Raw genomic sequence first — 14,229 nt, forward strand, 5'->3', positions numbered from 1 at the left:
GTGAACACGATGCGGTGAGGAGGTGAAGGACAGAGGACGGAGGAGGACAACAGTAGAACCCAGATCTGAACAGAGTTCAGATCTCCTATTTGTAAGATGAGATGTGGTGCTTTCGGTGGACTCTCCCTGATACCTCCCCTTTGTGCTTGTCGGCTGTCCTCGTGCAGCATGTCGGTTGTGATGGACAGATCGCCTCGGACCAACAGGAGGATCGATGTGGAGTCTGTGGAGGAGATAACTCCAGCTGTAAGATCATCAAAGGGAACTTCACCCGCAGCACCAATAAACCAGGTCTGGAATTCCTTTAGTTTGATGTCAATCATTCAATCGAATCAGTCGTCATTCCTGACCAATAAAGGATCATAGTTACCATTGCTAGGTTACCTAAAGATCCTGGAGATCCCCAAAGGAGCCCGGCATCTGCTGATCCAGGACTTTAAAGGAACCCCTCACATCCTGGGTAAGAGGGGGGAGGAGCCTGTTCCGTCCAACAGGAAGAACTTCTGTCACTGTGTGGAGAACCTTGACTTCCGTGTTTCCTGTTCCAGCACTGACGAACCAGGAGACGGGCCACCTCTTCCTTAATGAGGAAGACGAGCTGCCCGAATCCAGAGTGGTGATCGAGAAGGGTTCGGCGTGGGTGTACAGCAACACCGAGGAGCAAGAGTCCGTCCAGACCACGGGGCCCCTCAAGTACGGAGTGCTGCTCATGGTCAGTCCGTCGCCACAGGATGTCCAACTCATTGTGTTTTAGTCTAAATCAGAACAAAACACCTTCCTGTGTTTCTGTCCGTAAGGTCCGTTCCCACGGAGACGCCAAGGTGACGGTATCCTACAAGTACGTCATCCAGGATCGTCTCCTGGCCTCGCTGGAGTCCAACCTGCTGCAGGAGGACGCCATCTTCTACAAGTGGGCACTAAAGAAGTGGTCGCAGTGCTCCAAGCCCTGTGGAGGAGGTACGCAGCCTTCTGTGCAGAACCCTTCAGCAGCCTTCGGTTAACCACCATGCCCATAGGCCGGTTAGGGTAAGGGCGTGGTGGTTAACCTCACGATAACCAGGGCAACAGGCGCGGTAGCTAGCCTTACCATGACCAGCGTAACGGCGCGGTAGCTAGCCTTACCATGACCAGCGTAACGGCGCGGTAGCTAGCCTTACCATGACCAGCGTAATGGCGCGGTAGCTAGCCTTACCATGACCAGCGTAACGGCGCGGTATCTAACGAAGTTGTGTGCTTGGCAGGGAAACAGTTCACACGGTTCGGCTGCAGAAGGAAGGCTGATGGGAAAATGGTTCCGAGGACGTTCTGCTCCGACATCAACAAACCAAGAGCCATCAGCCGCGCATGTAACACCAACACCTGCAGCCCCCCACGGTAACACCTGCAGCCCCCCACGGTAACACCTGCAGCCCCCCACGGTAACACCTGTAGACCCCCACGGTAACACCTGCAGCCCCCCACGGTAACACCTGCAGACCCCCACGGTAACACCTGTAGACCCCCACGGTAACACCTGCAGCCCCCCACGGTAACACCTGCAGACCCCCACGGTAACACCTGTAGACCCCCACGGTAACACCTGCAGACCCCCACGGTAACACCTGCAGCCCCCACGGTAACACCTGTAGACCCCCACGGTAACACCTGTAGACGCCCACGGTAACACCTGTAGACCCCCACGGTAACACCTGCAGACCCCCACGGTAACACCTGCAGCCCCCACGGTAACACCTGCAGCCCCCCACGGTAACACCTGCAGACCCCCACGGTAACACCTGCAGCCCCCACGGTAACACCTGCAGCCCCCACGGTAACACCTGCAGCCCCCACGGTAACACCTGCAGACCCCCACGGTAACACCTGCAGCCCCCCACGGTAACACCTGCAGCCCCCCACGGTAACACCTGCAGACCCCCACGGTAACACCTGCAGCCCCCACGGTAACACCTGCAGACCCCACGGTAACACCTGCAGACCCCCACGGTAACACCTGCAGACCCCCACGGTAACACCTGCAGCCCCCACGGTAACACCTGCAGACCCCCACGGTAACACCTGCAGACCCCCACGGTAACACCTGCAGACCCCCACGGTAACACCTGCAGACCCCCACGGTAACACCTGCAGACCCCCACGGTAACACCTGCAGCGCCCCACGGTAACACCTGCAGACCCCCACGGTAACACCTGCAGCCCCCACGGTAACACCTGCAGCCCCCACGGTAACACCTGCAGACCCCACGGTAACACCTGCAGACCCCACGGTAACACCTGCAGCCCCCACGGTAACACCTGCAGACCCCCACGGCAACACCTGCAGCCCCCACGGTAACACCTGCAGACCCCCACGGTAACACCTGCAGACCCCACGGTAACACCTGCAGACCCCCACGGTAACACCTGCAGCCCCCCACGGTAACACCTGTAGACCCCCACGGTAACACCTGCAGACCCCCACGGTAACACCTGTAGACCCCCACGGTAACACCTGCAGACCTCCACGGCAACACCTGCAGACCCCCACGGCAACACCTGTAGACCCCCACGGTAACACCTGCAGACCCCCACGGTAACACCTGTAGACCCCCACGGTAACACCTGCAGCCCCCCACGGTAAGGCGTGATGTGTTGGTTGGTTGTGAAGGAGAAGGCGTGATGTGTTGGTTGTGAAGGAGAAGGCGTGATGTCTTGGTTGGTTGTGAAGGAGAAGGCGTGATGTGTTGGTTGTGAAGGAGAAGGCGTGATGTGTTGGTTGTGAAGGAGAAGGTGTGATGTGTTGGTTGTGAAGGAGAAGGCGTGATGTGTTGGTTGTGAAGGAGAAGGCGTGATGTGTTGGTTGGTTGTGAAGGAGAAGGTGTGATGTGTTGGTTGTGAAGGAGAAGGCGTGATGTCTTGGTTGGTTGTGAAGGAGAAGGCGTGATGTGTTGGTTGGTTGTGAAGGAGAAGGCGTGATGTGTTGGTTGTGAAGGAGAAGGCGTGATGTGTTGGTTGGTTGTGAAGAAGGCGTGATGTGTTGGTTGTGAAGGAGAAGGCGTGATGTGTTGGTTGGTTGTGAAGGAGAAGGTGTGATGTGTTGGTTGTGAAGGAGAAGGCGTGATGTGTTGGTTGGTTGTGAAGGAGAAGGTGTGATGTGTTGGTTGTGAAGGAGAAGGCGTGATGTCTTGGTTGGTTGTGAAGGAGAAGGCGTGATGTGTTGGTTGTGAAGGAGAAGTCGTGATGTCTTGGTTGGTTGTGAAGGAGAAGGCGTGATGTGTTGGTTGTGAAGGAGAAGGCGTGATGTGTTGGTTGGTTGTGAAGGAGAAGGCGTGATGTGTTGGTTGGTTGTGAAGGAGAAGGCGTGATGTCTTGGTTGGTTGTGAAGGAGAAGGCGTGATGTGTTGGTTGTGAAGGAGAAGGCGTGATGTGTTGGTTGGTTGTGAAGGAGAAGGCGTGATGTGTTGGTTGTGAAGGAGAAGGTGTGATGTGTTGGTTGTGAAGGAGAAGGCGTGATGTGTTGGTTGTGAAGGAGAAGGCGTGATGTGTTGGTTGTGAAGGAGAAGGCGTGATGTCTTGGTTGGTTGTGAAGGAGAAGGCGTGATGTGTTGGTTGGTTGTGAAGGAGAAGGTGTGATGTGTTGGTTGTGAAGGAGAAGGCGTGATGTGTTGGTTGGTTGTGAAGGAGAAGGCGTGATGTGTTGGTTGTGAAGGAGAAGGCGTGATGTGTTGGTTGGTTGTGAAGGAGAAGGTGTGATGTATTGGTTGTGAAGGAGAAGGCGTGATGTCTTGGTTGTGAAGGAGAAGGCGTGATGTCTTGGTTGGTTGTGAAGGAGAAGGCGTGATGTTTTGGTTGGTTGTGAAGGAGAAGGCGTGATGTCTTGGTTGGTTGTGAAGGAGAAGTCGTGATGTTTTGGTTGGTTGTGAAGGAGAAGGCGTGATGTGTTGGTTGGTTGTGAAGGAGAAGGTGTGATGTGTTGGTTGTGAAGGAGAAGGTGTGATGTGTTGGTTGTGAAGGAGAAGGCGTGATGTGTTGGTTGGTTGTGAAGGAGAAGGCGTGATGTCTTGGTTGGTTGTGAAGGAGAAGGCGTGATGTGTTGGTTGTGAAGGAGAAGGCGTGATGTGTTGGTTGGTTGTGAAGGAGAAGGTGTGATGTGTTGGTTGTGAAGGAGAAGGCGTGATGTCTTGGTTGGTTGTGAAGGAGAAGGTGTGATGTGTTGGTTGTGAAGGAGAAGGCGTGATGTCTTGGTTGGTTGTGAAGGAGAAGGTGTGATGTGTTGGTTGTGAAGGAGAAGGCGTGATGTGTTGGTTGGTTGTGAAGGAGAAGGTGTGATGTGTTGGTTGTGAAGGAGAAGGCGTGATGTGTTGGTTGGTTGTGAAGGAGAAGGTGTGATGTGTTGGTTGTGAAGGAGAAGGCGTAATGTCTTGGTTGGTTGTGAAGGAGAAGGCGTGATGTCTTGGTTGGTTGTGAAGGAGAAGGCGTGATGTGTTGGTTGGTTGTGAAGGAGAAGGCGTGATGTGTTGGTTGTGAAGGAGAAGGCGTGATGTGTTGGTTGGTTGTGAAGGAGAAGGTGTGATGTCTTGGTTGGTTGTGAAGGAGAAGGCGTGATGTGTTGGTTGTGAAGGAGAAGGCGTGATGTGTTCGTTGGTTGTGAAGGAGAAGGCGTGATGTGTTGGTTGTGAAGGAGAAGGTGTGATGTGTTGGTTGTGAAGGAGAAGGTGTGATGTGTTGGTTGGTTGTGAAGGAGAAGGTGTGATGTCTTGGTTGTGATGCTCCTGTCCTCTCAGCTGGGCGGCCGGTGAGTGGGAGGGCTGCAGTGCCTCCTGTGGCCAGACAGGGTGGCGGCGCCGCTGGGTGTCCTGCCAGCAGCTGTCCAGCAGGGGGCAGCGCTCAGTCCACAGCAAACTCTGCGGTGACGACCGGCCAGAAATCAAACAAACCTGCAATCGTTCACCCTGTCCAGCTTCCTGGAGAGCTGGGCCCTGGACCCCGGTACCAAGACCCTCACCGTCATGTCTTCCTTCTCTCTGGACTACTTCTCACACGTATTCCTTTACCTGGAGGACTTCTCGGTTTCTGGACTACCTCGAAGGTCTTCTTTCTGGACTGCTTCCCTTTCCTTCTTTCCAGACTACATTTACCTTTCTCTTTTTACACTACACTTACCCTTTTTTCTAGACTATCTCTACATTTCTTCTTTGGGACTTCCTCTACCTTTCATCTTTATTTACGACATCTCTTTGTTAAAGGATGACCTATAACTTCCTACTTTAGGGACGACTTTTAACTTCCTTCTGTTCACTAACATGTTTGTGTTTGTAGTGTTCAGTGTCATGCGGGAACGGGACTCAGGAGCGTCAGGTTGCGTGTTTGAGTCCCGAGGGTTCGGTTCATAACTGCAGTGCTTTTCCACCAATCAAGACCCGCACCTGCCAGCCTCCCCCCTGCAGCGGTAGGCATCGACCAATCACATACCAAATAAGAGTGCAGTGAAGGAGAGGGAGTAATGCTCAAGTTGTAGCCCGTGTTTAGCTCGCTGCGTGGTTGTCTCCCCCTGCAGGCGACCAGAAGAACACCATCATTCAGTGGCTGTCCAGGTCCAATCCAGACTTCCCAGCTCCAAAGATCTCCTCCAGTAAATCACACATGTTCCTCTTCCTCCTTTCTGTTCTTCCCTCCTTCTTTGGTGGCGACGAGTGGTTTAAAGTTCGATAAAGTCACCTGATCATGCATGAGGACCAGGACAACAGCCTCCACAAGAGGGTCACTTTGTTTCCAATAGAACCTGAAGGCATCGCGTTGGCCTCCTCACGTCCTGCTCATCACACTTGTCTCCAGGGCATCGATGCCGAGGGGACCGCTCTGTGTTTTGCCGGATGGAGGCGTTGAGTCGGTACTGCTCCTTCGCTGGGTACCGCCAGATGTGCTGCAAGTCCTGCAGCAACTCCAGCAACCCTTTATTACCGACGGCCAACAGGTCGGAGCTCAAAGCTACACCGCATATTAAACTGGTCTGATGTGGGTGACCTTCTTCTTTTGTTTTCATTGTCTTGTAGTTCCTGGAGTTTAACCACGGAGACGGAGACCTCGTCGTCCTCCTGGTCCGACATCCCCAGTGACATCGCCAGCCAGCCGTCTCTCAGCGCCACTGTGACTCCGCCCCCGACCAGCAAGAGCAGCACCGACTTTGTGTACGTGGAGTATGAGGATTATAAGGAGTACTCCACCTACGAGGATCCTTCTGTTGCCTCAACCCATCCTCTCATCATTCCACTTCCTGCTAGTACCGCTACCACAGCTAGTACTAGTACTGCTACCACTGCTAGTACTAGTACTGCTACCACAGCTAGTACTAGTACTGCTACCACAGCTAGTACTAGTACTGCTACCACAGCCAGTACTAGTACCGCTACCACAGCCAGTACTAGTACTGCTACCACAGCCAGTACTAGTACCGCTACCACAGCCAGTACTACAAGGCGACCAAACAGAACTACTCCCCCACATTTATTCAAATGGAAAACTCCCACAATGCCCTCTGCTGCAGTCCCCGTGGTCAGCGCTGACGGTCAAAGTTCAACCCCGTCTGCCGTCCCAGACTTCCCGACAACAACGTCAGCTGATTCTGATGACATCATCACCGCCACTTCCTCGTGGAGCAGAATGACGGGAGGGAGGAGCCTACCTTCGCTCCCGTCCCGGGTGGTGGGGCTGCACGCCGCCAGAGGACGGACCCTCTTCGTGCCGGCGGCCCGCGAGCGAACGCACAACCGGCGGATCCAGCAGCTTCTGAACGAGAAGCGACGGAGGGGCCGGACGGACAGGAAGCCCGGATGATGGAGAACACGCGAGCTCACCAAGTCTTCACGAGGAACCCAGTCTCAGCTTTGGTTCCTCTAATCTAGAACCCTGAACTTGAGGCGTGATGCTCAAAGGTTTCACTGTATGAAACCAAATAATCCCGTTTCTCAATAAAGCAAAACTTCATCCAGCTGCTGATGTCATCATGACTCGTCTTAAAGGGACAGTTCAACAGTTCTCTCTGATGCCAACAGCTGGTTAGATTAGCTTTGAATAAAGACAGCTAGCTTAGCTTAGCACAAACAGTGGAAACAGAGGGAACAGCTAACTTAGCTTAGCATATATACTGGAAACAACTGTTGGTTTAGCACAAAGGCTGGAAACAGCTATCTTATATTTACTTGAATACTGGAAACAGCTAGCTTAGTTTCCAACAAAGACTGGAAACCATTAGATTAGCTTAGCATACCGAATGTAAACTGAGGGAAACGGCTATCTTAGCTTAGCATAAAGACAGGAAGCAGCATGTTTGATCCGCTTGGTTTCATCTTACACGATAATTTGCTCTTAACGGCGAAATAGTCCCTTAATTAAAGTCTGTCAAACAGAATGTACCTGTTTTTACTTTAGTTATTTCTCATTTCAATCAATTTACAAATAAAATGTTCAAAAATTCCTCTGAAAACAGACCTCAGGTCCGCAGAAGACTTCCGGTTCTGGTTCTCACAATATTAGTTCTAACCCGTTTCCTGTTGACAAAGAAAAAATGGTTTTCTCTGAACCTCTGGGTCTGGCTCTGGCTTTGGGTCTGGCTCTGGGTCTGGCTCTGGGTCTGGCTCTGGGTCTGGCTCTGGATCTGGCTCTGGGTCTGGCTTTGGGTCTGGCTCTGGGTCTGGCTTTGGCTCTGGGTCTGGCTCTGGGTCTGGCTCTGGCTCTGGGTCTGGCTCTGGGTCTGGGTCTGGCTCTGGGTCTGGCTCTGGCTTTGGGTCTGGCTCTGGCTCTGGGTCTGGCTTTGGGTCTGGCTCTGGCTCTGGGTCTGGCTTTGGGTCTGGCTCTGGCTTTGGGTCTGGCTTTGGGTCTGGGTCTGGCTCTGGGTCTGGGTCTGGCTCTGGCTTTGGGTCTGGCTTTGGGTCTGGGTCTGGCTCTGGCTTTGGGTCTGGCTCTGGCTCTGGGTCTGGCTTTGGGTCTGGGTCTGGCTCTGGCTTTGGGTCTGGCTCTGGGTCTGGCTCTGGCTTTGGGTCTGCCTCTGGGTCTGGGTCTGGCTTTGGGTCTGGCTTTGGGTCTGGCTCTGGGTCTGGCTCTGGCTCTGGGTCTGGCTCTGGCTTTGGGTCTGGCTCTGGCTTTGGGTCTGGCTCTGGGTCTGGCTCTGGCTCTGGCTCTGGGTCTGGCTTTGGGTCTGGCTCTGGGTCTGGCTCTGGGTCTGGCTCTGGCTCTGGCTCTGGGTCTGGCTTTGGGTCTGGCTCTGGGTCTGGCTCTGGGTCTGGCTCTGGGTCTGGCTCTGGGTCTGGGTCTGGCTTTGGGTCTGGGTCTGGCTCTGGCTCTGGGTCTGGCTTTGGGTCTGGCTCTGGGTCTGGGTCTGGCTTTGGGTCTGGGTCTGGCTCTGGCTCTGGGTCTGGCTTTGGGTCTGGCTCTGGGTCTGGCTCTGGCTCTGGGTCTGGCTCTGGCTCTGGCTTTGGGTCTGGCTCTGGGTCTGGCTCTGGGTCTGGCTTTGGGTCTGGCTCTGGGTCTGGGTCTGGCTCTGGGTCTGGGTCTGGCTCTGGGTCTGGGTCTGGCTCTGGCTTTGGGTCTGGCTCTGGGTCTGGCTCTGGCTTTGGGTCTGGCTCTGGCTTTGGGTCTGGCTCTGGCTCTGGGTCTGGCTCTGGCTTTGGGTCTGGCTCTGGGTCTGGCTCTGGCTCTGGGTCTGGCTCTGGGTCTGGCTCTGGCTCTGGCTCTGGCTCTGGCTCTGGCTCTGGGTCTGGCTCTGGGTCTGGCTCTGGCTCTGGGTCTGGCTCTGGCTCTGGCTCTGGCTCTGGCTCTGGCTCTGGGTCTGGGTCTGGGTCTGGGTCTGGCTCTGGCTCTAGCTTTGGGTCTGGCTCTGGGTCTGGCTTTGGGTCTGGCTCTGGCTCTGGGTCTGGCTTTGGCTCTGGCTTTGGCTCTGGCTCTGGCTCTGGGTCTGGCTCTGGATCAGTTTCATGTGCTTAAACTCTCTCAGCTGCTCGTCTGAGCTCAGATCAGATGAGTCACTTCCGGTCTGGCATCAGTGGGAACAGAAACAGCTGAACATCAAATATCATCTTAAAACACTAAGTTTTAAGAATTAATAATGGTTCATTATTAATTCATCTTCATATTAATAATGGGACAATAATACAAATATTATACAATACAAATATAGAACATAGTCACACACTAAAAGCTATTGTACAGAATGGAGCCTGTGACTGAACTCTATATTAAATAACTTAAGGATTCCGGTCACAACGACATATAATCCACGAATACATGAGGATGTGTTCAATAGGCTCCACCTGTAAAGCGCACACATTAAAGTGATTACTGCTTCAATACAACAAGATGTGTCATTCTAAATCGTGAATCGTTGACTTTGGGTCCTCTGTGTATGTGTGCATGCCTGTGAGGCTCGTCTGAGGGCAGCTTCGCCCGCAGCGCAGCCTGGAGGCCAAACCCCGGGCAGAGCACGCCCTCGCGTCCCGGCAGACACCGAGGAGCTAAGATGGCGGCCGCAGCAGTGAGGAGTCTCGGCTCTGGTTTGGGGAAACACCTCCGCGAGGTCCGCGTGCACCTCTGCCAGAACTCCGCAGCCAGCAAGGGGGCCAGGTGAGCTCCGAGCCGGCCAATGAGGCGGGAGACTCGGTCCATTACGAACTCTGGCCCGAGTTTAGAGGCTGAGCCCAGCTAGCAGCTAGCAGCTAGCTCTGAGCTAGCAGCTGCTCTCATGCCGAAGCTTTGTTTGAATACTTCTTTGTGCACAGAGGGCAACGGGCTGAGTGGCATGTGATGTCAACATGTTATGGTATACGTGCTATTGTGTACAGGAAGAAGTTCTGGATGAGATTGTTACGGGACGCTCCGGAGGTCAGTGAAGGTCTCATGAAGCCTGCCCGGGGGGCGGGACCGAATAACGTCATCACAATACATCGATTATTAATCTATTCAAACCGATTCGGGGAGTGGTTTAACTGCTGCTCTGCGTCGCTTTTGTTTGTCAAGGGTTATCATGTTAATCTGAGACGGGCTGGCCCCGCCCACTCTGATGACCTCACAGGTAAACAAAGCGGTGACGTCACTATGTTTCAGAGACTTTGTGGAGCAGCACTACGTCACTCTGAAGACGTCCAACCCAGACTTCCCCATCCGGATCAGAGAGTGCTCTGGAGTCCAGGCCCGGGTCTGGGCCCGCTACGGTGAGGGGACGCTTCAACTGCGTTCACAGTTTACACTTCAACTGCTTTCACAGTTTACGCTTCAACTGCGTTCACAGTTTACACTTCAACTGCTTTCACAGTTTACACTTCAACTGCGTTCACAGTTTACACTTCAACTGCGTTCACAGTTTACGCTTCAACTGCTTTCACAGTTTACACTTCAACTGCTTTCACAGTTTACACTTCAACTGCGTTCACAGTTTACACTTCAACTGCTTTCACAGTTTACACTTCAACTGCGTTCACAGTTTACACTTCAACTGCTTTCACAGTTTACGCTTCAACTGCGTTCACAGTTTACCAGGCATGAGAATCCCTCACCTTTCGGCGAAATTCACCGTTTTGAAACCAAAATAGGTGACTTGCGTGAATCGGGTAGACCCGAAGAGTTTTTGTTTTGGGGGGGGGGTCAATTGACCGGCCGGCGTTTGTGAGATTGGAGTGGGACACGGAGAAAATGTGAAGTGGTGCTCTTCGCAATAAAACATCTTTGATGGGACGTGTCGCGTCTCGGCCAATCAGCGTCAAGATGTCTTCAGCGTTTGGTGGTTTAGGTTAGCTTGAATGTTAGTCCGCTACATCTACTGCTGTCACGCTGCACGGTGTAGCGATGCTAACAAAGTACCCGTACGTTAACCACGATGTGATTTAGCATATTTGTAGTCTCGATACTTCATTAAAAGAGCGATCAGAGCACACGCGCTGCTCCGTGTCGAGCTGTCTGCGCACACTGCGCTGCGCTAACAGAGAGGGGCGTTAAGTGGCGGAATTTTCGGCTTTAAAAATAAAAATAAAAAAAGATGCCAGAAGTGAAATGTTTAAGTTCAGTGTGTAAAGTTGTGTAACTCTCCAGCTGCTCATCCTGATGAACTCTGTATCCTCTGGTCACAGACTAACGGCTTCATAGTGTATAATCACTGCTATGATGGCTCCATGTAGTTTCATTCATATCTTGTAGGCTAATACTAATATTACTGCCATTTGTTAAGTGTTGAAAAAGTTGGTAAAAAGTGAACCATACAGATATTTGATTTATTACTATTATAGATAAATATACCAGTGTCTTATTTATGGTATACTGTTTTTATGGTATTGTATCATGATATTTATGGCAGGTATGGTATAGAAGATCGTGACAACCAGGTAGAGGCAGAACAGACTCGAGGACCAGACTCGAGGACCAGACTCGAGGAACAGACTCGAGGAACAGACTCGAGGACCAGACTCGAGGGACAGACTCGAGGACCAGACTCGAGGAACAGACTCGAGGACCAGACTCGAGGACCAGACTCGAGGACCAGACTCGAGGACCAGACTCGAGGACCAGACTCGAGGACCAGACTCGAGGACCAGACTCGAGGGACAGACTCGAGGACCAGACTCGAGGACCAGACTCGAGGACCAGACTCGAGGGACAGACTCGAGGACCAGACTCGAGGACCAGACTCGAGGACCAGACTCGTGACTCAGCAGAGCTGAAGACTTGAAGACTTGTTCACGCCAAAACAAAGGAAGTTGGTTCATGAATGACCATATTATACACAATATTACTATTATTATGAGGCCCGATCACCAGAATGGAGGACCTACAGTCCAACATCGATGTTCGTGGAAGTCACCAGCACCCCCCCCCCCCCCGCGCGCGCCTATCCTTCTCACCTTTTTCACTCCTGACCCGTTTTCATGCCTGTTTACACTTCAATTGCTTTCACAGTTTACGCTTCAACTGCGTTCACAGTTTACGCTTCAACTGCATTCACAATTTACACTTCAACTGCGTTCACAGTTTACACTTCAACTGCGTTCACAGTTTACGCTTCAACTGCGTTCACAGTTTACGCTTCAACTGCGTTCACAGTTTACGCTTCAACTGCATTCACAATTTACACTTCAACTGCGTTCACAGTTTACGCTTCAACTGCTTTCACAGTTTACACTTCAACTGCTTTCAGTGGACCTGGTCCTCACAGCGTCTCATGGTGATCTTGATCTTTGTGTTCAGGTTTTGGGAGAGAGAGCAGCGTCTCCGTGGACAACATGTCCGCCGACCAGGTGGCCTCCACCCTGGCTCCGCCCTTGATGTAAATGTGTTGATGTGAATAAACCGTATTATTATGGTCTGTTTCCTTCGCCGTGGTTCATTCTCTTGTTGAGGCTCCTTATGAAGACGTGATTATTAATATCATAATCACATTCAGGTCTATTCCAGTTTGACTCACGTTTGGTGAGTGACATTTACGTTCAGTGAAATCTCATGAATATTAATGATGTTATCCAGATCTCATGAATATTCATGATGTTATCCAGATCTCATGAATATTAGTGTGTATATGTATGTTGAGTGATCTCATAACTCCACCAGCTGGCCCTGGAGACCCTTCAGCGGCTGCAGTGACCGTGTGGCCCTGCAGGGGGCAGCAGAGGCCGCGGAGCAGGAGGATGATTATTATTGTTAAGTATAATCATTTCAGGCAGTCAATGGAACCTTAAGATCTGTTTGTTTCATAATGTTCATGAATTATTCATTTGTATTATCAGATTAATCCACGATTTAGTTAATAATAAAAAATATACTTCAGTTAAATCCATCTTCTACATAAATATACAACTACTTAGTAATAGTATAATAATCCACGTTTTAATGTTTTAATGGCATTTTACTGACTGTAAAGTACCTTTTAATTCATTTGTAAACGTTAACTTCAAACGGGCTCTGTCGCTTCAAGCGGAACCGGACGTGACGCACCAGAGGACATCCGGTCCCATCTCAAGATCCGGCGCGGAAGCTAACCGACTAGCAGCGCCGAGAAAAGCCTCAAAGCTCCTGATTGTGACCTGAAAACAGCTCGTCTTCACGCCGCAAAGCCGCGACAAGACGCCGCGACAAGACGCCGCAAAGATGCCGGAAAGTGAGTCCGAGCTCCGGGAGTCTGCTCTCTATGCTAGCTAGCTTTATTAGCACCATGCTAAGATTCAGTTTTTAAGACGTATATTTTTTATGATGTTTTTTAAAATTATTTATTCAACATTGTGACGTGTATAATTTCACAAGCTGTCAATAACAAACGTCTCATAATAGTTAAATCCAGTTAAACTAACCAGCCAGGTACATGGTGTACTTTATACTACTCAGAGGTACATGGTGTACTTTATACTACTCAGGGGTACATGGTGTACTTTATACTACTCAGAGGTACATGGTGTACTTTATACTACTCAGAGGTACATGGTGTACTTTATACTACTCAGAGGTACATGGTGTACTTATACTACTCAGAGGTACATGGTGTACTTTATACTACTCAGAGGTACATGGTGTACTTTATACTACTCAGAGGTACATGGTGTACTTTATACTACTCAGAGGTACATGGTGTACTTTATACTACTCAGAGGTACATGGTGTACTTTATACTACTCAGAGGTACATGGTGTACTTTATACTACTCAGAGGTACATGGTGTACTTTATACTACTCAGAGGTACATGGTGTACTTTATACTACTCAGAGGTACATGGTGTACTTTATACTACTCAGAGGTACATGGTGTACTTTATACTACTCAGAGGTACATGGTGTACTTTATACTACTCAGAGGTACATGGTGTACTTTATACTACTCAGAGGTACATGGTGTACTTTATACTACTCAGAGGTACATGGTGTACTTTATACTACTCAGAGGTACATGGTGTACTTTATACTACTCAGAGGTACATGGTGTACTTTATACTACTCAGAGGTACATGGTGTACTTTATACTACTCAGAGGTACATGGTGTACTTTATACTAAGGTACATGGTGTACTTTATACTACTCAGAGGTACATGGTGTACTTTATACTACTCAGAGGTACATGGTGTACTTTATACTACTCAGAGGTACATGGTGTACTTTATACTACTCAGAGGTACATGGTGTACTTTATACTACTCAGAGGTACATGGTGTACTTTATACTACTCAGAGGTACATGGTGTACTTTATACTACTCAGAGGTACATGGTGTACTTTATACTACTCAGAGGT

At 50.8% G+C, this 14,229-nt stretch overlaps 2 protein-coding genes across 5 annotated transcripts in view; both read left to right on the top strand.

Moving 5' to 3' along the window:
• The window catches only part of LOC130193510 (A disintegrin and metalloproteinase with thrombospondin motifs 2-like), a 43,911-nt gene extending 31,592 nt beyond the window's left edge, over positions 1-12,319 (top strand). For 3 of the 4 annotated variants that reach the window (XM_056413990.1, XM_056413992.1, XM_056413993.1), the window contains 10 exons: positions 168-291; positions 380-460; positions 549-712; positions 798-957; positions 1,242-1,374; positions 4,761-4,965; positions 5,296-5,425; positions 5,534-5,608; positions 5,812-5,950; positions 6,030-6,964. In XM_056413990.1, coding sequence (XP_056269965.1) covers positions 168-291; positions 380-460; positions 549-712; positions 798-957; positions 1,242-1,374; positions 4,761-4,965; positions 5,296-5,425; positions 5,534-5,608; positions 5,812-5,950; positions 6,030-6,810 — 1,992 coding nt within the window. In that variant the 3' untranslated portion in view covers positions 6,811-6,964. Of the gene's footprint in view, positions 1-167; positions 292-379; positions 461-548; positions 713-797; positions 958-1,241; positions 1,375-4,760; positions 4,966-5,295; positions 5,426-5,533; positions 5,609-5,811; positions 5,951-6,029; positions 6,965-9,408; positions 9,592-10,071; positions 10,179-12,201 lie in introns of those variants that run through there. The other variant, XM_056413991.1, reaches the window with a different exon arrangement.
• A 637-nt stretch (positions 12,320-12,956) lies between these two features.
• The window catches only part of ik (IK cytokine), a 55,938-nt gene continuing 54,665 nt past the window's right edge, over positions 12,957-14,229 (top strand). The window contains exon 1 of the mRNA XM_056414125.1: positions 12,957-13,108. Within this exon, the coding sequence (XP_056270100.1) occupies positions 13,099-13,108 (10 nt within the window). The 5' untranslated portion in view covers positions 12,957-13,098. The remainder of the gene's footprint in view (positions 13,109-14,229) is intronic.

Source organism: Pseudoliparis swirei, chromosome 5 (genome assembly GCF_029220125.1).
Source record: "Pseudoliparis swirei isolate HS2019 ecotype Mariana Trench chromosome 5, NWPU_hadal_v1, whole genome shotgun sequence".
In the NCBI taxonomy this organism is placed as follows: domain Eukaryota; kingdom Metazoa; phylum Chordata; class Actinopteri; order Perciformes; family Liparidae; genus Pseudoliparis; species Pseudoliparis swirei.